Source organism: Epinephelus moara, chromosome 2 (assembly GCF_006386435.1).
Source record: "Epinephelus moara isolate mb chromosome 2, YSFRI_EMoa_1.0, whole genome shotgun sequence".
Taxonomy (NCBI): domain Eukaryota; kingdom Metazoa; phylum Chordata; class Actinopteri; order Perciformes; family Serranidae; genus Epinephelus; species Epinephelus moara.
The window spans coordinates 25,682,733-25,706,104 of NC_065507.1; the positions used below are offsets into that span (position 1 = coordinate 25,682,733).

At 40.2% G+C, this 23,372-nt stretch overlaps 1 protein-coding gene across 11 annotated transcripts in view; it reads left to right on the forward strand.

The window, feature by feature from the left end:
• picalmb (phosphatidylinositol binding clathrin assembly protein b) overlaps positions 1 to 21,214 on the forward strand; it is a 30,315-nt gene extending 9,101 nt beyond the window's left edge. The window contains exons 2-23 of one of the 11 annotated variants that reach the window (XM_050064224.1): positions 1,021 to 1,163; positions 1,259 to 1,334; positions 1,450 to 1,552; positions 2,789 to 2,882; positions 3,055 to 3,166; positions 3,264 to 3,370; positions 3,476 to 3,517; positions 4,618 to 4,703; positions 5,038 to 5,161; positions 5,258 to 5,385; positions 8,492 to 8,592; positions 8,766 to 8,918; positions 9,317 to 9,400; positions 12,426 to 12,518; positions 12,732 to 12,842; positions 14,277 to 14,393; positions 14,526 to 14,556; positions 14,687 to 14,786; positions 14,950 to 15,009; positions 17,335 to 17,487; positions 17,851 to 17,956; positions 19,756 to 21,214. In XM_050064224.1, coding sequence (XP_049920181.1) covers positions 1,021 to 1,163; positions 1,259 to 1,334; positions 1,450 to 1,552; positions 2,789 to 2,882; positions 3,055 to 3,166; positions 3,264 to 3,370; positions 3,476 to 3,517; positions 4,618 to 4,703; positions 5,038 to 5,161; positions 5,258 to 5,385; positions 8,492 to 8,592; positions 8,766 to 8,918; positions 9,317 to 9,400; positions 12,426 to 12,518; positions 12,732 to 12,842; positions 14,277 to 14,393; positions 14,526 to 14,556; positions 14,687 to 14,786; positions 14,950 to 15,009; positions 17,335 to 17,487; positions 17,851 to 17,943 — 2,111 coding nt within the window. In that variant the 3' untranslated portion in view covers positions 17,944 to 17,956; positions 19,756 to 21,214. Of the gene's footprint in view, positions 1 to 1,020; positions 1,164 to 1,258; positions 1,335 to 1,449; positions 1,553 to 2,788; positions 2,883 to 3,054; positions 3,167 to 3,263; positions 3,371 to 3,475; positions 3,518 to 4,617; positions 4,704 to 5,037; positions 5,162 to 5,251; positions 5,386 to 8,491; positions 8,593 to 8,765; positions 8,919 to 9,316; positions 9,401 to 12,425; positions 12,519 to 12,731; positions 12,843 to 14,276; positions 14,394 to 14,525; positions 14,561 to 14,686; positions 14,787 to 14,949; positions 15,010 to 17,334; positions 17,488 to 17,850; positions 17,957 to 19,755 lie in introns of those variants that run through there. The other 10 variants (XM_050064216.1, XM_050064233.1, XM_050064241.1 and 7 more) reach the window with 10 other exon arrangements.
• The last annotated feature ends 2,158 nt before the right edge of the window (positions 21,215 to 23,372 follow it).

Genomic DNA, 23,372 nt, shown 5'->3' on the forward strand with positions numbered 1-23,372 from the left:
GTTTGCTCTTGGCACATGGGAGTAGTTTCAGCTGGTTGTAATCTGCAATCTTCACCACTAGATGCCACTAAATCCTACACACTGCTCATTCGAAGTCAGCCTTAAAATACAGGAAGATGCTGCATTCAGTCTGCAATATATCACAACATGATGATCAAAAGCCAAATAATATCTCCATTTAGGGCTGCAGCTAACCATTATTTTCATTATTGATTCATCTGGGGATTCTTGTCTTGATTAATTGCTTTATAATTTGGTCTATAAAATGTCAAAAAATAGTAAAAAAAAAAAAAAAAAAAAAAAAAAAGGAAAGAAAAGAAACCAAGGTGATGTCTTTAGACATTTTGTTTGTTTAGTCACTATCATAGAAGGGGCTGAGAACTTTAGACATTTTGTTTGTTTAGTCACTATCATAGAAGGGGCTGAGAAAGGTTTATGTTCATATTATTGTGTTCTGAATTCGTGGACATTTTCTAAAAGGTTATGGATATGGACAAAACAGAGCAGTGACACTGAAAATCATGGGGGTAGTGAAGCTTAGTTCAGGCAAGACCTGACCATCGGACACAACAAAGATATTGTTAAAAAGGTGAAACGGAATGAACCGGTAATATAGTGGAAAGAATCGCCCATCCATATGTCACCATGTATTTAAAGGCCACCACCGTCTACAACGCCGCCTCAGTTAAAAGGAACCTAATTACAGTAGGATCTCCTGTGCAGTGTTTGAAAGGATGCATCTATTTTCGTACTTAAAGGGAATTAATTTTTATTCGACAACTCGTCTTTTTGAAAGATATTTTGTAGCAGCAACTCTGCACGTGGTGTTTTTACAGCAGTTGTAAAATATTTGAGGTAAAAAAGCACAATGTGTTTTAGAAGAGCTCTTCGACTCATTTATTTTTGGTGGACTGCTTTTGGACAGTAACACATTTAGTTTGATTGATTATTACAAATGTGCGGCCTCATGATGATCAGCTGAAGCTCCTGGTCTCATGAACTACTTTTCTTTTGTTTCAGATTTGATCCACTGCACCAACGAGATGAACGTGAACATTCCCCAACTGGCTGACTCACTGTTTGAGAGGACCACCAACACCAGCTGGGTGGTTGTGTTTAAGTCACTTATCACCACACACCATCTCATGGTCTACGGCAATGAGGTGTGATGCTTCAGCAGCACAGGCAGATTAACATTAATGTATTATTGATTGATAGTGTGGTCTTGTTGTGTTTAACCATTGTTCCCCTCCTGCAGCGTTTTGTCCAGTACTTGGCTTCAAGGAATACACTATTCAACCTCAGTAATTTTTTGGACAAAAGTGGGTTACAAGGTGACTACTTGATTCTTCCTGTTGTTGATTTCAGTTCTGAATTTATGCACAATATAAAAGAGGACTTAATTTTTATAGTGAAAATTGATTATCCTCCTACTGTTTTCTGTTCCAGGTTATGACATGTCCACATTTATCAGGAGGTATAGTCGATACCTGAATGAGAAAGCTGTTTCGTACAGACAGGTTGCCTTTGATTTCACAAAAGTGAAACGCGGGTAAGAACCTACTGTTAATATTGTTAAGTTACAATATTCAACTGTGAACATATTTTTTTCCCCTTTTTATGTATCAGAAAAAGGAATCCCATCAGCATCGAACTATTATCTTCATTATGTGTCAACATGTCAAGTAATTTTATAATTCTTCAAGTAATTGTTTAGTCTCAAAAATGTCACAGATTTGGGTGTAAGGGTCCTGACACACTAAACCGATGGTCGGCTATTGGTCAGTGTTTGGCAGTTGGTCAGCTTTGTTGCCCTAGTTTTGTGATGTCTTCCGCACCATTGACACTAGTCGGCACTTCATCGCGTTCAGTTGGCGTTGGAGATAGCAGAGCCCGTCAGTGAAAGAAATCCCTCTGATTGTAATCTCAGGGCATTAGAAGAAAAATGGAAGTGAGGAATGCCAATAAACGATGAGTTTTAGTTGAGATAATTTTTCAAGCCATAGAGCTCTTTAGCAGGCAGGTTCTTAATTGGTTGTGTTATTGTTCGCTCGCACATGGTAAATATTTGTTCTTTCGACATCGGGTCGTGTTGTTAATGTGCTAACTGGCTAACTAGCGTATTGAATCCGTCTTGTCGGTCTTCCTTTATCCCTTTTGAGTAATGAATACTCACTATTGCCACCTGCTGGTATGGAGAGTTATTTCCTCTCACACAGGGGCAGAATAATCATGCTTGTTTGCTTTTGCCTGAAATCTATATGGTGTGTTCAAGCACAACGTTTTGGCCGAGACACAGGGGAAGTGAAGCCATGCAACAGTCGGCCACTAGTTCTTTGATGTCGGTTTTGGTGTATCTGGGACTTAATACCTATCACAATCGCGGAGCCCAAGGTGATGTCCTCAGATTACAATTTTTTTTTTGCACAAGTCCAAAATCGAAAGATATTTAGTTTTAAATGATTGATGGCAATTATTTTGATAATAAAATTAGTATTTTAGTTCTTTTTTAAAGCAAAAATACCAAGCATTTTGTGGTTCCAGCCTCTCGTATGTGAGGATTTGGTGCATTCCTTTGTCATATATGATAGTAGACAGAATGTTTGGGGGTAATATTTGTTTTGTTTTCAAGACATTTGAACCTTGGGCTGTGGGACATTTGAGGGAAATTAAGCCTGTTATCATACTTTAGAAGCTACACTGCCCTCTCATCCATCTCTTTGTCTCCTCTCCATCTTCCCTCTCTCCTCGCTGACCTCCTGCTCCGGCTCTCCATGTGTCCACGTAGAGTGGACGGCGTAATGAGGACCATGAATACAGAGAAGCTGCTCAAGACTATCCCCATTATTCAGAACCAGATGGACGCCCTGCTCGATTTCAATGTGAGTTTAAGGTGAAGCCTCCCGCAGCTCTGCAGCTCGTGTCAGGAAGAGCTGCTCGTGTGGAGGCTGCTGCAAACAGAGTCAGATGGATTATCGTAGTTCACACATACAGGTTTTGTTTTTCTTCAACGACACATCGCTGCCTGTAAGATAAATGATCGCTTTCCCCCAGGTCAATGCCAACGAGCTGACTAATGGAGTCATCAATGCAGCCTTCATGCTCCTTTTCAAAGACTCCATCAGGCTCTTCGCTGCTTATAATGAAGGCATTATCAATCTGCTTGGTAAGACCACTTTCACCTCTAATCTTCTCTTTGTGTTTGGTTAATTTTGTCCCGATATTTAATAGTTGGTCATTGAATTTCTTTTGTCACCAAACAGAGAAATACTTTGACATGAAGAAGACTCAGTGTAAAGAAGGTTTGGACATTTACAAGAAGTTTCTCACTCGAATGACCCGGATATCAGAGTTCCTCAAAGTAGCAGAGGTAAATTATACTAAGTTATTGTCTGCTGTCGTGAATGAAACTGAGGGGTGTGTGTTAACACCGCAGGGACACGATTGTAAACCGGCTTTCTTTCTCGTCTAACAGCAGGTGGGCATCGATCGAGGAGACATCCCTGATCTTTCACAGGTGAGCGCCGACCCTTCAAGGCAGTCTAAAAATACAGGTTCTCTACTCTGACTAGGAAGTCTTTCCTCGCTCTCTCTTGCTCTTACTGCTCTTTTATCATCAGCGTTGTCTTTGTCAAACTAGAGTGTAGCACACCCAACACAGATGTTCTTAAATAAGACACATGCATGATTTCCTTCTCGAGCGCATGTTTGCCAGAGGAGGTGGTCTTCTCCTGTTCTTGTCCTTTTTCTTCTTCTTCTGCTTCTCCTCCTTTTCTTCTTGCCCTCTTCCTCCTTCTTCTCCTTGTTTCTACAGTAAATAAAGGTGTCATTCACACTTAGTGCCTTAAAGTAATCACTGTAATTGCAATCCTCCTGGTAAATCTGCACAGTGACAGTTAGATGTTACCTATTTGAGGATAAACCGCACATACTGTTGTGTTGTGCTATGGGGTCCAATTTTACAGGAGCATTTAACCCCGGAGAACTGCAGCTAAAATGCATTCCCCCTCTGACTGTCACCACCTTTATATTCTGTATTTTCCCCCCTTATCTTTCCACTTTAGTTCACAGTTTGTGTAAGTACTATCATTTCACTCTTCTTCTATGTCCGTGACTTGCTTCAGTGTTGTCTTTTTGCATGCCTCTGCTCTGACTCTGTCTCCTACATCGTGGTGAAAAAAAACAGTTGAAGGAAAAAACACTGGCTGTGGTAAATTCTGTTCACTTTGCTCACGTTCTCGAGGTGTGAACCAGCGTAGTGCTCATCTATCGTAAAGTGGCTGCCCTGTTGTGCTTAGACACGGCCGATTCAACAACGCCTAGGTTGTTGAAAGCGCCGTGGTGCAGTACGTCATCCCACACAGATGTTACTCTCATTGATAGTAGCTTTTTGGCTGGAATGCAGTCATCAATCAGTGGTGGGTAACTAATAGCCCAGTGTTGAATTTAACATCCTAATCAAAGACATAAATTGGCTGTCTGGTGCATTTAATGGTGTGTAGTGTTTTCTACTCTATCTTGGTTGCCCACCACTGTCCTTTATGGTCTTGATGGTCATGTAGAGTACTTTCTCTACGTCTCAGGAAGTTGCTGACTGTGTGTTTTCTGTCACGGCAGGCTCCCAGTAGCCTTCTCGAAGCTCTGGAGCAGCACTTGGCCTCTTTAGAGGGCAAGAAGGTGAAAGACTCCACTGCAGCTAGCAGGTACATTAATCCTCTCATCACTGTTTCTGAATTCCTCTCAACTTTTCTTACAGTCTCAGAGACTGTGTTTCTATTTATAGTGCTCAAAGCTATAAAGTTTTATTGAGTCGTGCTGCATCTAGTCAATCAAACAGTCTAATATAATTTGTATAGCCTATTGATGGTGCCTTACAGATGACTGACACGCTGATAATAAGACAGTACGAATGCAAACAGTAAAACAAGTTTGAGACTAGTGCACACGAGTGATAAAAATGATGGAAATATTCTAACAAAACCAGTAAATGACCTAATAAATCAATCAGTCTTGAGTGAATTTGTGTTGTTGCTGCAGGGCCAGCACTCTGTCAAACGCAGTCTCGTCACTGGCGAGCACAGGGATGTCCTTCACTAAAGTGGATGAGCGGGAGAAGCAGGCAGCTCTCGAAGAGGAACAGGCTCGACTCAAAGCTCTGAAGGTAGCTCTGCTGTTTGAAAAATAAAACGTTTGACTTCAGCATGCACTGATATGGCCTGTGTGCTGGAATGAAAGTATCCCTTTCAATCAGGAACAGAGGCTCAAGGAGCTTTCCAAGAGGCCCTCCTTCGCTACTACTGATACATCGCCGATCTCCACCACCGGGGGCACTATCAGCACAGCACCAGCCATCGACCTCTTCTCCACACCCAGCTGCTCTAATGGGTAAAACTTATACCTACATAATATGTCCTCTTTAGTTTTTATACACATGTTGCAATTTTTTATTCCCTTAACATTCTTCCATGTTTGATTATTGCTGCGTTAAGGTTATAGAATTCATCTTACTGATGGTCTGAAAATATCATGTATAAATTCTGTATTGGTTTGTTCTAGCTGTTCCTTGAAGTTGTATGATGTTCTCACTAAAGCTCAACTGATTGGACTGGATTTTTTAAGGCTGATAGTTTGGAATAGGAAAAAGCTGATAGCTGATTACAGAGCTGATATCACACACACACACACACACACACACACACACACACACGTGGAAGAAAATTGACTGTCAGAAATGAACAGTCTTTTCACTTGATTAGAAACTAGATAACTGTTGTACTGAACATCAAAATCAAAGTAATATATACCTAAAATATGTATTAATCACAAAGTAACCAGGTAGGAGTGATTTTTTCTTCTTTTTTTTTTCTTCTTTTTTTTGACCTATTGGAGATTTGTAGCTGCACAGTGACATTACCTTGACTTTGTGTGTGGAGCCTCTATGCCAAACTGTGATCAGAGATGGGCAGTATTTCTGTTACTCGTATTTGAAATATGTATTTCAATCAGGGCTGCACAATTAATGGAAATATTAACAAAACTGCAGTATGGCCAGCTGCAATATCCAAATTGCAGGAGTTGCAATTTTTTGATAAAGGTAAACTTTGTCACAACACAGCATGATAAATGTAGCACTGTGTTGCTACAGAGATGCCTCGGCCTACAAATCATATTCCAGATGTAAGCGTACATGCTTTTTTTGTACAGACCCCAGCAAAAGTCACTTCATGTGTTATATTTTTTTAGGTAAAAATAAAATGCGAAAATTACAATTCCCACACAAATCATGACTCATATTGCAATTGCAATATCTGTCTGAATAATTATCTGTCTAAAATTATTTCTGAGTATTTATTAATTGGTATTTGTTTGAAAATTTATTGTAATTTTAAACAACATATTTTAGAATGGAGTCATTTGTTTTCAAAATACTCAAAACACTTCCTCCATGATTCATAACACATAAAAAAAACACTAGGTCAAAACCAAGTGTATGTCTCGACCATGTGTGAAACGCTAGAGCGCTTTTATTTTGATAGGAAGTGTCGCCATTCACTCACAGACTTCTTTACCGGTACTAAAGGCTCTGTAGCGCTGGACCAGCTGTTGCGGTCCAGGCAGAAACTTGATGTGAATCCATGTTAAAATGAAGACCAGTACACTGGGACACACTCACACAGCAGAATGACCTGCTTTCTCTGGAGCTGTACCCACTGATCAGCTCCTCTTTTGTCATTGTAACACCGGAGATATACTTGCTTTTTAACCATGCATTTGCATGGACAGTGGGCTTTGTTGTGAAAGGAATTATTTACATTATTCTATGAACTACACATGTTACTGGAGTAGGGTTGCAGTAATATACTGGTTCAAAGATATGCCGGGATATAAAGGTTGACGGTTATCATACCGATATTGAAAAATAAAATGCAACTAGACAGAGAATCCCCCCTTTATTTTAGTTATTTTTAAAGGTGAGACTTTGTACACATAATTCCATTAATAAAATGGTTTAAAGTTTCAGTTATCATAATAAAATGTTAGTTCAACCAACAATAAGCCGTCTGTTTTCATCCGTTAAAGGTCATTCTGACTGATAATAATATATATTCTGTAATACCGTGAAATTGTAAAACCACAACATTTTCCCAGTCAGTTAACATGCTGTGAAAATCTCATACTATTGCAACCATGTACTGGAGGACTCCACCAGAGGGCAAACCAGAGAGCTTATCCGTATAGAACTTTAAGATTTGCCTGATGTAAACAATAAACACAGCGAGGAAGTTACTGTATTGTCAGATCAGTGTGATTCACGGCAAAAAAAAAGTAGGGATGTCCCGATCCAGCTTTTTCACTTCCGATCCGATACCGATATTACAGCCTTGAGTTTTGGCCGATACTGATCCGATCCAAGCGCATATTATACATATTCACTTATTTTGTTGTCAGTCATGTTAGAAAAGGTTTGATCAAGCGATATTACTCAAACAAGAACACCTACTTAATCGGGTTAGTTAGAATGATCCACAACAGTTGGTATGAGAAACTGACCTGTTTATTGTTAACAGGGTTAAATAAACAAACTTTAAACTTGAACATTAACATTAAATAAAAAATATAGCTGGTTTGCTTTGGCTGCTTTGGCCCCTTAATAAATAGAAAATAAATCAACACAAGAAATCTTTAAAATGTCTAACATTGAAATTAAAATAGCAGCAAGACTCCACACACTTGTGCTTTGCTCCCCTAATAAATAAAAAAAAGATTAACACCACAAGACATTGTTGACATTTAACAAACAATGCAGTCTTTCCTTTTCAGTTATTTTAGTAGTGTCAGTGCCAGCCTGGTGCTGCTGTTTCCTGGGACCAACAGAGGGGACAAAAAACCATACACAATATTGTACAACTGCTTAAGCAAGCAATAGTCCATCCGGTCGGTGATGTACGGCCCCTCATGACTGGTGGAGGCTGCACAGCCATCAGCCACTAACAGCCAAGTTCCGCCAATAACAGTAGTTTTTTCAGCGTCCTATCTGCGTTTTAAACGTTAGAATCAATCAAACTGTAGTTCACACGGAGTGTAAACAGTGGCTGCAACCATTGATTATTTTCATTATCAATTAATCTTTCATTATTTCCTCTCTTATGCGGGTAGTTGAATCCCTGCACAACCTTGACAAACGTCACTCTGTTTGAAAAGCACAAAGCCCTGCAACTCGACCTGTGTTCACCATTTTAAGACTACAAAAACCGTGAGAACGTATTTTGTAAGAGGCGTGCATCCAAAACACAACGGTAAAAGAAAATGTATCAATAAAAAGCGTAAAACTAAAACAAACATGCAAGAAAAACTCCACATTTAAACATGTTTGTGTCTCTGTAAATTCAGTTTAGTGTCTTTTAGACTGAGATGGTATTTTTGATCTTCATCTCCAGAGTGTGTAAAACATGCTTGTAAGATATTCGTTGTTTTCTTTTTCTCTTTGCAGTGCAGTGAAGATGGAGAGCGACCTTTTTGACCTGCAGTCAACTTTCCAGCCGTCCATGCAACCAGGCTCAACGGGGCTTCCAGTGGCAACAGCGTGGGCAGGTAAAGAGCTGCCTCTTCAACACCTCCAACCAACATCTGTGTTTCTGGACTTTCTGGAAGTGTTCTGCATGCTTTCCTTCTCTTGTTGTTGTCTGACTCTGACGCCCACCTCTTCCTCTCCACTCTTTTCTGTCTTTGTCTTTTCTCTGTCTCTCTCTCCTCTGCCTGCCTAGATCCTTTCACCTCTGCTGAAGCTGGAGATGAATCCATGCCAAACCTTAACCCTTTCCTCTCAAAACTCGTTGTCGATGCCACTCACTTACCTGTCGTTTCTTCAGACGGTGTTAGCTTTTCCTCTAGGACATCTGGTCATGAAATGTTTGGTGGTAACGACTCATTTTGTTTCTCTTCAGAAGTCTTGTCGCTCTTGTTCATCTCTCTGTAGTCACTTATAAGCATGACTAGCTTGCATGTTGACTGTGCTGAATGTTGATATCTGTCTGTGCCAATCTCTAAATTATCCTCTTTTGTCTCTCTGTACAATGACCCTCCTTGCAGTTCATACCAAGCTCAGATTATATTGTTTTCTTTAGCAAACACCACAAGTATCAACCAGAACCCTCCATATCCCACTATAGAGGCCATACACCCATTCTGCTTCACAGTTACCTCTCATCCTCTCTTTCAATGAACAGTTTGGTGTTGCATTGTAATACAAACGTGCCGTAGAGCTTATAAGTTGAAACCTGTTCTTCTTTTACCAACCTTATTTTTGATTCTCCAGATCGTTACAATCCCTTTATTGACACAAACTCATCCGTTTCAACCAATTACAAACGCACAGTGCGGATAGAACACTCCATCTCAGGTACTATGATGGCTCACCATCTCAGCCTATGTTTCCTGAGCCCTGGCAAACATAGGATCCTATGCAATATCCCCAGGGCTCTTATTTTGATATTTATGGTAGAAATGTGGACATAAACTGATAATAAACCAATATTTGACATTTTGGGAAATACACTTGTTTGCTCTCTTGCCTAGAGTTAGATGAGACGATTGATTACACTCTTCGTTTTTGCCTGTTTGTCTGCTACTAGACACATATCTTAGAGTTGGTTGGTATGATGGTATATACTGTGCAATTGTAAAAATCTGTCAATCAGTAGAGATTTGGCAATACTGTTTGGACCGAGGGAGCTATAGACCAAGTCACAGTGACGTCACGCTAACAACAGCAGTCACATCCGAGTAAACAACTGGCAATTGATTTGAGTTGCAGCGATACGTAAAATAGGAAACTTATTTGTTTCTGTTGTTTTATGAAGCTGTAACTGTAACATATTGTTAAACAAGATGGCCCGACATGTTTGACATTTCCGCTATACTTATTTTGTGTACGGTGTTGCTTCATTAACATCATTGATAAACCAAATCTGCCAACACAGATGCAAAGCAATATCCTGCTGTGGACCAGCTAGTATTTAAAACAAGTTAATAATGTAGACACCGAAAAAATGTCGAAATCATTTTAAGTGTACGCTATATAAGAATACATCCACTGCTTTACTTCGCACACTAAGTGATCGAGGCACTCCTGTGTTCTGCTGAGGAAAATTGCAGTTTTTGTCACTGGAGTCTGGCAGGTTTGAGGTAACGGCTTCAGTTGCCTGATGCAAATCGGCAAGTCTGATGGCGAGGTAAAGCAATGAAAATGTTTTAAATATAGCATACTCTTAACCTGATATTGATTTATTCGGGTGGGCCTGTTTTAGGTGGCTAAAAACTAGCCAATTGAGACAGCATTTGTTCAGCGTTGTTTTATTTTATGTCTGTGAAGTGGGGTTTTTTTTTAACCTGGGAGTAGTTGTAAAAGAACATTGTGATTCGGTCCAGCACCACTGAAAAGTTTAAACTGTTTATGATTATCTGCCAAGATTGGTAACAGCTCAATCAGAGCACCCTTACTTTGGGGGTGTTAAATTGATAGTCCTTGCTCATCCCTGACTCTTGCTGCTTAAAGTAGAGATAGCAAGTTAATTGCTTATGGGGAGATGCAGTGGTGCAATGAGGTGCTGCTAAATGGATAAAGGGGAAACACTGTCACAATAAGTATTCATTGTTATTTCAGAGAGCTGTGTTCTGCTCAGGGTGGAAAGCCTCTGATGCAGCATTTTATATGATGGAGGGTACTTGCCGTTTAACTGGCTCCTGAAACCTGACACCTCAGCCAAGGTGTGCAAAGTCATCCAGTGGACCATATCAAACCCCCTGGCGGCCAAGTTCTGGCCCATGGGCTGTATGTTTGACACCCCTGTTTTAAACCATTTCTTAAATGAATTTACAGAACAATCACTGTATCGAGACAACCATGATTAGGGCTGGGTATTGCCACTGATTTCCTGAATCAATTCCATTTCACTTCACAAGGTCCTGATTCAATTTGCTTTCCATTTCAATCTGATTCGATTTGGGATACTTCACTTACAATACCAATTTTTGCTCGTATGTGAAAGAGATTCTGAGAAAACTAATACTGTACATTTTACAAGGAAATATATATTTTTTTAAAAAGAATAAATTCAGAACAGGAATAAAACTGGATATTTTATATCTAAATTTTGTTTCTAAAGCAGTAATATTAAAACAGTAAAGTCACAATATAGCTTAATATCTCAGTGGAAACTAAGTAAAAATGTCAATAAAATAAAACGTATTCCTGACATCACAATACGAAGTGAAGTTTTGAAAGAATAAAGAACATAATATAATAATAATATTAGCAGTGGTAGATGAGAGACTGCAGGCAGAGCTGATTGACATAAGGCTTATCTACATGTTTACATGTTGCAGGTGTATTGATAAAGTATTGGCTTTTTCCTTGTAAAGGTTTTATTGCACTCACAGTAACAAGCGTAGTTGTCGTCAGCCCAGGTTATCTTCCCCTCGCTGTCTCCACCATGGCATCTTTACTCAATGTTTGGGTGTGCGTAAAAGTGGCGCAGCGGGATAATAAATTACACCAGAGCATAAAACAGTAAGCTAACAGTCACAGGTAAAAGTGCCGGTAACTTCTCAATACCACAGTCATTTAATAATGTATTGCTTCAGCCTGTTTACTACCGGTGAGATTAACGGGGTTAAAGCTTCAAACATCAGTGGGAAAAAGCGCATATTAAACGATCAATTTTGGATTTTATAAATTGATATTGGGTCGTTCAAATGAAGCTCGATTTGAGTTGGATGAATTGATTATTTTAACCCAGCCTGAACCGTTATATAGAATTGCATATACAGTGACAGAGGATTTTGGCCATATTGCCCACCCCTAATGTGTCCTGAGTGCTGTGTGCTCCTACGAGAAAAAAATGTGTGGATAGGAGATGGAGTGGAGTGGATAGCTTCATTGTAAACCATATCTGCATAAAGCAGTAGCATTCAGCGGCTTTTATTAACTTAAGACAGAGCCAGTGTAGCTGTTTCCCCCATTTCCAGTCTTAATGCTAAGCTAAGCTAACTGGCTGCTTGCTGTAGCCTCATGTTTTGCGTGCAGACATGAGAGTGGGATCAATGTTCTTATCTGACTCAGCAAGAAAGAAAAAAAGCATATTTCCCAAAATGTCAAAAATCTTCCTTTAATCCCTCCCTTTTGGTTGCTACAATTATTCTACACTATTTAATCCTCCAACAGCTCTTAAACTTTATTTAAAACATCCAGAGCTTAACACCTACAGAATTGTTAGACATGTTGGCTGTCTTCTTCCTGTCTGTATTGCTGTCATTTCCCACCTGTCTCTCTGGCCTGGCCTTGAAATGCCTTTTCCTTTTGCTCTCTTTCTTCCTCTTTCTCTCTCTTCTTTGTCTTCCTCTTCCTGCTTCCTGTGGCGTGTCAGACTCCTTCTGTGGTCCAGTGTCCATTGCCCAGCACCTCCCACACCAGGCTCCCTACCCCACTGAGCCCTCTACTGTAGCAGGTCTATTCAGAGGTACTGAAGGCTCTCTGCGGCTCATTCAGCAGTAGATCAATGCTGGTTTTCTATTCTGTAGAGAAAGTGCTTGTACTTAGCTCTCTGTGAAAGTAACTAGTGATTTATTTATCGACAGAACTTACACAGGCCAGAGCAGACAGTCCAACTTAGTGTTTGACTTCATGTTACTCTGTGACTTCAGCTGTCTTCTCTGTTATCTCCCCTATAAAGGATACTCAACGCCACAGGGCCCTCCACAGCAGTCAGCAGGGGGACTCCAAGTGGACTTTGAGTCAGTTTTTGGAGCCAAAGCCGCAGGCAGCAACAGCCTCAATTCTGATGGTGAGGATTTTGTGTTTAGATATAAATGAGCATGTGATATCTTTTCTCTCAGCTGAACAATGCATTAGTACAGAAAACAAGTCAGACAAAAGTTTCAAAAGCATAGTTAGGATTTAGTGGCATCCAGCCGTCTGGATGCAGCACTTAAACCTCTCCTGTTTGCCAAGCTAGAACTACAGCGGCCGACCCGAAAATGCAAATTGCCCGATCTAAAGTCAGTGTTTGAGTTGTGCATTCTGGACTACTGTAGAACAGCATGACGGACACAGTGGGAGAGGACCTAATCCCAATGTAACACATCAAATCTTATTTTCAGTTTATTATAAACTAATGAAAACACGGCAATTGACGCACCTCAATGCTACACACTGGACCTTTAAATAAAAGATAAAGAATCTTTCTGAACGTTTCTTAAAGAAAACCAGAATGGGTCACCACTAGCTATAGAAATGTAATGGAAATCATGACAGTCGACACATTTCAGAGAGCTGTGTCTGGTCCTGACGTCAGATACAGCTGCAACACGCGGCCCTGTCTCACAAGTTGCCAGTACAAGAACAGATTGTTGTCTTCTGCACTATTTTTATCACACTATCTGCAAGCAGCCCAAAAGTGCATAATGTCGCTACGTAAGGCTGACCAATCTCAAACCATTGTTGCATTGCAAAAAATGTCATGACATGTAATTTAGGGTATTGTTGAATCATTAATGTTCCAAAAATATTGCTGGTAGAAGGCTAAAAAACCCACCTTTTAGACTACATTTCAACAGCTCATGGCAGCATGTGCTTAAAAAGAAAGTAAACCCTCAGCGCTTGCGAAAAAGCTCTCTGAACACTCTTAGTTTTTTTTATTTAAGAGATTTGTACATTTTAGTTTCTTGTTCCCTCTGAGTTTGAATGCATTTATTCTAGTCTCCCTTACAAGAAAAATCCTGAAACAAGGGAACTGCATCAAGCTTAAATTTTCCCCCACTAACAAAATTATTTTGCGTTTTTAATTTAAAAAAAAAAAAAAACTTAAAGAAGGACTATGCAGCCAATTAACATCTTAAGATGGATGTTTATCTGTGCAGCATTAGTGTTTTCAAGTTAATGGCTCTTATCGTAGCAGAAGACTGAGCTCTGATATTCACAACAGTTGCGTGTTGAGGCTCACTCACCATCTCTCCTCTCCTCATTTCCTGTCATCTCTTCAGTGACAGCTCTAATAAAAGCATGAAATGCACAAAAATAATAATATAGATTTTTTTGAAATGGTCTTGTTTGTTGACTATATTTTAATATATTCATACAATACAACACAGATTTTTTTTCAGGGTTAGAACAATGAAGTCCTGGACTTGTTTCCATTATTGTCACTATAAATACTTTTCAATTAATAATTGTAACCTCGTGAGTACACACAGGATTATCATCTCTGTGTGTGTTGCAGATATTTCTGGGGGCATCCTGAAACCGACTCTTGCCGGCTCCAACCAGGCGTCCGGTCAGCTGCCAGAGAAGCTGGTGTCAGATGACCTTGACTCCTCCCTGGCTAACCTTGTCGGCAGTGAGTCTGACACCATACCTTTCAGCTGCACTTGTGAAAACATATGTTCACCAAGGCACAAAACCCACAATATATTTGCAGATAATCATCCAACACCTGACCCTTATATTGTCTTTTTTTTTTTTCTTTTAGACCTCGGCATCGGGAATGGCACGATGAAAAAGTAAGTGATGGTTCAGCACTCTGTGGCTTTACACACACACACACACACACACACACACAGACACATCAGCAGCTTTGTGCTTTCAGGGCAGTTACAAGCTGGTGCTAACATCAACTGTCTTAATCTGCAGTGACATCCACTGGAGCCAGCCGGGGGAGAAAAGGATGACCGGCGGCACCAACTGGCAGCCCAAAGCAGCGCCAACCACGACCTGGAACCCCGTTTCCATGGTGATACACTGATTTTTTAACCCTAGTGCTCTTGAGTTCTGCTCCTGCTGTACTTCTGTCTTATCTCACTGCCAGATAACTGCAGATGTTGTAATGTTATGCTGTGTTGTTTTTGAGGTCATTTGTGTCATAAAATCTCACTGGCCTGTTTGTGTCTCTTCAGCCATCGTCAGTCATGGCCTTCCCCGCCACCACACCCACAGGCATGATGGGATACGGCATGGTCAGTATTATGGCAAATGTACAGTAGAGTATGCAGTAGCATGTCAGAACACATCTGTGTAGCCTCTGTCTGTAGTCTTTATCTGGTTTGAAGTAGGGCTGCTCGATTATGGAAAAAATAATAATCACGATTATTTTGGTCAAAATTGAAATCTCGATTATGCAAACGTTTATGCGGCGCACATGATGACTTATATTGTTTATACGATGACATGTCATTTCTGTCTCTACTTGCACGTTTAAAATTCTCCTCTGCTCTCTGTATTGTGCACGCCGGAGTTCGGCCCCGATGCGCACACACACAGACACGTGCGCACGCACACACATACACACAGACCAACCTCTCTCGCTCTCCCTCTGCCATTTTTCGCACGCTGTTTTTGAAATCTTCCGCAATCACCTGCTCCTGGCATTACTTGTAGTTCACCTACTTGACTGGCTCGTGGAGTGAAAAGATGAGAGGAGGGGAGGGGGAGGTATTGTGCATGCACGGCTTCCGGGTGCATTTGATTTGCAACACAAGACAACGAGAATAAACTGACAAGAAGCGCATAATCGTTTTATGTTGATTATTATGTTTTCCTAATCATTGAAAGCCCAAATCATAATCTAGATTAAAATTCGATTAATCGAGCAGCCCTAGTTTGAAGTCAAAAAATGTAAAAGATATGACCTTTTTGAATGTTGTTCTTTTCGGGAAAATTATGTTTTGTGTTTTACTTACTCCTAGAAAATTAATTGAATACACTTGAATACACAGATTTTCAACCAGCTCTGTATCATAACAATGAGGGTAGTATGTGTAAATGAACTGCTTCGCTCCATTTTACCAGCTCCATCTCTCAGATTTTCCTGTTGTTGCAGTTTGCGTTACTGTATTGCCTATTCCTCACCTAAAATGTCTTCAGAAACATATTTCAGTACATTGTTTCGCTGTAATACAAGAATTTGTGAACAGGAAGTGTGTGGCTTACTGTTTCCTGTATTGTAAAAACGGAGGCTCAAAATACTGAGATCACACAGTAAAGCTAAGTCGTGCTGATTAAGTATGAAACAAGATTCTGTTCCTGCGTTGCCTTTTTGTTGCCTTGTAGAAAAACATTTTAACTAACAGTTTAACTGTAATTTGAGATTGTTTGCTACCAGCCAGTCGTAATATTGTTCCTCTGGTGCAAAAGCCAATACCAAAGCCCATTTCCTCTGCTTTCTCTGGTCATGTAGCAACAATTTCAAAGGTATTTGCGGCCCAGCTTTATGAAAAGACCATCTTCACAGCAGTGAAATACTTCTGTAGGTTTTATAAATAAAATGAAGGGTGAAGGATTCCCACTAGTATATTTCATTCAAATAGCAGACATAACATTGTCTTCATTATTTATTTATTTATCTTATATTTAGAAGTGAAAATAAACTTGTCCTTAAACCAGTGGAAGGTTAGATCAATATGTGATTAGTCTTTATATTAACTTAGAGTGTAATGTATTAATAGTCACCTATGCTGCTCATATTTATCTGTACCTTCTTATACTTTGCGGTGCTACAACACCTGAATTTTCTCTCTGGGGATTAAAAAGACTTCTCTTTAAGGTCCAGTGTGTAGGATTTATGGGGTTATATTGGCAGAAATTAAATATAATGTTCATAAAAATGTTTTCATTCGTGTATAATCACCTAGAACAAAAAATTGTTGTTGTTTTTTTTGTAACGTTAGAGTGAGCTGTTTATATGTACATACAGAGCAGATCCTCTTCCATGGAGTAAGCCATGTTGTTTTACAGTAGCCTACAACCGAGAAACCAAACACTAGCTCCAGATAGGGCCATTTGAGTTTTTGCGTTGGCCACCGTAGTTCTCCGACTTGCTTTGCATGCGGGAGAAATTTTACTTTGTTGCAGTGTTACAGCCTCACTGCTAGATGCCACTAAATCCTGCACACTGGACCTTTAAAATATGTTGAATGGGAGTTTGAAAGTGTTTGTGTTTGCTGCCTCTAGTGGTTGTAAAAATCAACCATGAATTCACAAATAAAGCTGAAATAATTGTTTGAAATTAAGATGCATAGATTTGAGTTTAGGGGCAAAATGTAATGATGTAATCTTGGACTCTGATAGTCTGAAAGTCCCTTTTTATATTTTACAGACCAAATTATGATCAATAAATCTGAAAAATGATCATCTTCATAGCTGATAATTAATGATTTTCATGAGCAGCCCTAATTACACATTTAACATTCACACATATATGTGGCTTTAAATTTATAAAACAAAAGACTAAAATGCACCATCACTGAAATGACTTCTTCTCATCCTTGTGCAACATGCTGCAGCCTCCACAAATGGGCTCTATGGGGATGATGAATCCACCCACCATGATGTACTCCCAGCCTGTGATGAGGCCACCCAACCCCTTCGGCTCTGTGTCTAGTGCTCAGGTGGGTGCACAGCAGTCTGACCACGCCACCCAGCTGATGCACAATGAAGTCAGTATCTATTTGCGCAGTTATCAGGTTGAGTAAATAGGTGTATCCATTGTGCCGTGACGTGTGCCATAATTAGTCACTGTGTAGGCTTTGTTGTCAGTGTGAATACTGCCGAAGATGATGACAGTTTTAACAATGGACCCTTCACTCTCTTGAGCTGAAAGGGACAAAACTGTGAATCATCTCCCTTGTCTTGACTCCCCGTTTTATCCCCCCCCCCCCCCCCCGACAACTCCTTTTTATTAACCCTTCTTTCATACATCACAGCTTCTCCAAACTAATCTCATCCCTCCTTCAGTCTCTGTACTGACTCTCTGACTTCTCCTCTGGTCCTCCTACTTCCTGTATTTCTTCCTGAAATAGCCCTCCGCAGCCTCTAGTCCTTCCAGCCAGAGTCCTCTCCGAGCCCCTGGACAGGACCCGTTTGCACACCTCTCTCTCAAGGATTTCTTGTAGAGCATCTCTTTAGGTACAGCATGCTCTTTGCTTGCGGGTGCACCTGCACGTGTTGCATGCCCAGTGCCAACATCCTTTATGTTTCTTTTTTATCTTAACACACTTGATGTCTCCTCCATGTGATTAGATGTTACATCTATTTTTCTCATTTATTGTTTTATCTTGACCTTTGTTGCTTGGATTTCTTGCTTGTTCTGACAGATTTGCTGCGTCTTTGACACAGCCAGACTCATTCTGACCCTTTGTTGTTCCTCTGTCATCACATATTGCTCAAACCTGTTTTTTATCTGAACCTTGTAGCCATTGTTGAGTTTAATTAATTGACTGTTCGCTAAACTCTGTCCTTATAAGTTACTGTCAAGCTTTCTGTTGTCACATGCGACATGTGCTGTTTACAGTGATAATAACAGCAAGTTTATGGTTATTTTTCAAAATAGTGGTCCACAGATGTAGACAAAAGTAAGCTTCTCATTTTTAACCACCAACTGTGGATTTTAGTGGCTGAAACGAAAACTAACACTGATGTATTTTCTTGGGGTGGATATTTAATGTTTTCAGATATTGTGTTAAAGCAAGGAGGGGAGGTTTTAAATATGCACTTGATGGCTATATGTTATCACGCTAAAAGATTGAAGCAAAGAGTTCCCAGGCAATAAGGTCAACATACTCCAGAGTTAGTTAGATGAGTATAAGGCATAGCTTGAGAAAGACCAGGAAGCTGGATGTGCAAAAGGTGACTGTGAAGTAAAACGTTCAACATTATTAACATGGAAGAGGCAGCGCCAGCTAGCCATGCTAAAAGAGCTAACGTCAAGCACTGCGTCAACTCCCAGCACCGGCTTTTTTACTCTGCCAGCTGCAGCGCTTCCTTCCCGTCCACCATCGGACAAGGGATCATAACGGGTGCTGTGTCCAGAAAGTCCCAATAGCAGTTTAATCAAGAGAGACAGAAGAATAAAGTAAAGATAATATTTAATACAGAATATGAGTGTACAGATTAACAGATGATTTGTGCTGATTAAGATTTAACAGAAGTCTTTGGCGCTTAGACACCAGAGGGAGATATTTTGTGATCGAGGGACATCCGAGCGGCAGTCCAGACACTGGTGGAGGTGGCTGATGACTCTGAGGCTGATGGCTGATGAGGCATATGAGGCTGATGAATCTGTAAAGACTGGGTGGTGATGGGGAGGTGGACAGCAGCAAGAAAGACCTATGGCAGAGAAAGAAGCGTATTTAAAATGAGGAGCAGTACGATGATAGGCTGACAGAGAAGGTTTGTCGCTGTTCTATTGGTTGATTGTGAATCAGCTGATGACTCAATTAACCCACCCAGACAATGACACCAAGAGATAGTGAGTGAGCATATGTGCAAGGAGTGAATGTCGGGTTGAGAAAAAAAACTACAGCCTGAGCATGAAAAGTATTGTCTTCCTGACTGAACTTTTGCTAGAGCTTCTTATGTACTGTGGCCACCAAAGGTGGCCAGTTCTCACTATTCCTATGAGACACAAGCCAGCTTTTTCTGGTCATGACTGGCTCCTTATTTTAAGAGAGATGTTTTAGAGAATGTGTGGTCATGAAACTTTGCCTCAAAGTCATGGAAATTTATTGGTAAAGATGGTTATGGACCCTGTGAGATGATAAAAAGAACAGGACCTGTTAATGAACAAAACTTAAACACAAATTCAAGCTTCAAAATTGGACAGTGCTGCTCTTGGGAAGGGTTCAGCGAACAGTCATTTGACTTCTTAATAATTTCTCTTCACATTTTAGCCTGTCACTAACATGGTCCGTTGCCTCTCTTTGCAGATGCAGTTCATGTAATTTGAAGAAAAGTGTCTCTCGGAAGATGAAGAACTTAGCAGCAAAGCTTTGTCCTCGTTGCCGTCTAACTCTTCAGAGAAACATTCACACACCTCCCAAATACAGACATGTCAAGAACACAATGGTGCAACAACTGTCAGAAACCATGGTAACCATGTCCAAATGACATTTGGCGATAGCTCACACCCATTATTCTGTAACTTGTCCGAGACTTCGAGTGATGCTGCTGTCTAAACCCCCCCTTACAGAGGATTCCTGATCCATTTTACAGTGTAATCTGTAAAGATAGATATGGGTGCTGAGAAACTTTGATGTTATGTATTTGGAAATACTGTGGTTGGATGTAAAGGCTTGATGTTGAGCGGGGGAGGGGGCGGAAGGAAAACAGGAGAGCGATCCTTCCCTTTCTTGATCCGATCATCAGTCATCCACTCCCTACAGTTATTTAACTGTCACTAAGTAGTGATGCTAATGGCGTTTACACCTGTTTAGTTTTTGTCTTTTTTACCGTGTTTACAGTAGACATTCCTTGTGTGTTGTTTGTATTTATTTATGATTATTGGTTTAAGATTGGGGAAAAAATAATGTAAAATCTACAGTACATTGAACACCTGTGGGAGTGCTTCAGCATTAAACAAGGATCTCAGACTATCATCGAGAGGTAGAGTTAAAAATAGCTATTATATAAATTACACCTATTAAGCGGAATGATAGAGCACTAAATATTCTACGAGTTTTGTGTTAAGAAACTTTTTTACTAGATGAAAGATTTCACAATCTCCATTGTACTTAAAGTGCAGGGGTTAGAGTATGAGTCAGTTACCAGTATATAGTCGATTCTGTGCCTAGGGTTTTTTGCAATGGATCAGTTTCCTGTCTAGTTGAAAAACACTTCATCCACGAATCTGAAGCGTCGCACTGGGTGGTGGGCTCCATTTGCTTTAAGCTTGGCATGCCATTGACTCACTGACCGTATTCAAGGCTGCCTTTACTCTGAATGTGAAAGAGTTGTCTTCATGTTGCACACATCTTTCCACACTACAGTTCCTCAGCGAGAGTTGGGAGTGGGTGAGCGGGTTGGGGTTGAGAGGACGGAGTGTGTCCGCTTGTGGGTTAGCTGTCGCTACGCTAACGGGAAAAGGGTCGCAGATTTGATGTAAATTAGTTGTATAAAAGATCCAGAGGACCAGGGCGGAGTGGAGGAGCGCTGTTGATCGGTGCTCTTTGTATATAAAAAAATACCTGACTGTTCTTTGAACTCAAAAGTGAAAGATGTATGAAATATGAAAGCAATTCAATCAAATTTGACTCTACCTAAGTTTGATTCAGGATATTCTCTGCGTTTGTCTCCGCAGATATTTTCTTTATGTAATTAGAACGTGTAGCAGACAATGACTGAAGTCTTTTCTTTCTTTTACAAATAAAGAGCAGCTTCCACAAACTATTGTAGAGCATTTTTATTTATTTATTATTCAAAGTAAATGTTTGATCTGATGGACTTGAACTGTTCGACCGCAAAGAGGGAGATTTGATACATTATAGAAGTTGAAATACTGTTTTTAAAGCTTTATAGACAATTTATAAAGCAGTATGATTTAGACTTTTATAAATTATATTGTAAATACATTGCACTGCATGAGACACATTTACATAGTTCAGTGGTTTCAGCATGACTTGGGGGGGCCCCTGATAACAAATGAGCTGTTGGGCCCCACCCAGCCTCCTCTTCCTCCCCCTCTGTGTACACTGAATATCTTTCCTCTAACAACACATGGGTCCTTGTCTGTTGTGTAGTGATTCAAAGTAATTCAGGAAACTACACCTTGTAAATCAAACAGCTGTAAAAGCACAGGCACAGGAATGTCACTGTCATGGTGCTGATTGCATTATCTCTAGACAAGGTTACAGTTAAAGGTCCTGTGTGTGGGGTTTAGTGAAATCTAGTGAGGCGAGGCTGTAGAACTGGAACTTCGTCCACTTGCCAAGCATGTGAAAGACCTTTGGTGACGGAAGTGGTTGTCAATGACCCTATCTGGAGGACCCACTTTGTACGGAGATAAAAAAATGGCCCAATTTGAGGTGATGAAAACATGATTCTTATTTGCTTGTGATTATACACTGATGAAAACATAGTTATGAATATGATATACAATTTCGACCAATATATCTCCTAAATTCCTACATACTGGACCTTCAAATGAAGCAGGTTTCTGAGGGACTGTGGAGCAGTTTGTGTGTAGCAGGAAGGGCAAAAGCCCTTTCCAATCCTGTCAGGAAAGGAAGAGGTGAGATAAATCAGGCAATTGGAATTTGTTGTTTTTTTAATTAATTGGAAATTTGTGTGTAAAATCTTGTGTTTGACTATTAACCTTTATCATTTGAGTTGAGTCTGGGTTGAATATAAAGGGATTTAACTTAAGGATGAAATGATGATTTGTGTTTTCCACTTACGATTTGTAGCGATGGACACTAGATGTCCGGGCTAGAGTTTAAAAATCATATTTTTCTAGAAAAAACTGACAGTGTAGGATTGTGCTTATTCTCCTGTCTGGAACCCAACGAAAGTTTTTTTTTTTTTTTTTTTTAAGATATATATATCAAAATTGTGTTTTCAACTTTTTTTTGTTTGTTTTTTCTGGGTTGTCAGATTCTGGATACTTTCATGCAGGGCTACAATTAACTAACATCGATTATTCTGTCAATTATTTGACAAAAATAACAAAACAAAACAAAAAAATCACAATTATCTAGAGCCCAACATTTGAGAAGCCTTAAACAAAAGAATGTTTGGATTTTTCACTTGAAAAATGACTACAACTAATAATTGCAATACTGTAGATGTCGATTAACTGGTTGACCAATCGTCTTTTGTCTTTGACCATCTCAAGCTTCCAAAAATCAAACGGGATAATCTGAGAGGGAAAAATGACTCCTCACAGCCCACACCATAACCTGCCATTACAGGTCCCAGGCATACACATGACAGTATTTAAGAGGGTCACAAGGCAAAAATGTTAATGTTAGCGCAACCATTCAGCAGCATAATTCATGGCTTATTCATCCAGTAGATAAACGTGTCTCTTAACAAGACTTGAGAGGGGACTGTCCCAAGTGGAGTTCACCATTTAAAAAGTGGGTCACCAGAAATCACCAGAGGTTGATTCCCCTGCTCCTGTCACAGTTTTATTTCCAACTGGTTTTGTTTGCCTTCTTTCTGGGCTGATGAACAACAACCCCAGTAGGGCACCAAAACCACAGAGGTGCCTGAAAGTCATCAAGTTGAATCAGCATCCCAGTGGAAACACTGCCTGTGTACTTTACACACAGTTAAGGCCGTAGTTGTTTGTACTGTGAGCAATGAGTATGTAAGTGTTGTTTGAAATACTGCAGGTTCTCCTGGCCTGCCTGTGGGCACGCTCACACCCTTTTGTCAAACACACTGGTGATATCAACATGTGGAAACTGAGGACACCTGCTGGACGCCACCTGTTATCACAGCACAGATGACACAGTGAAACAAGCTGCTCAGCTGGCTGCACATCAGGTCCTCCCTATCTACACACACAGAGTCCGCCCCCCTCTCCTCAGCTTCTGTCCGGGGA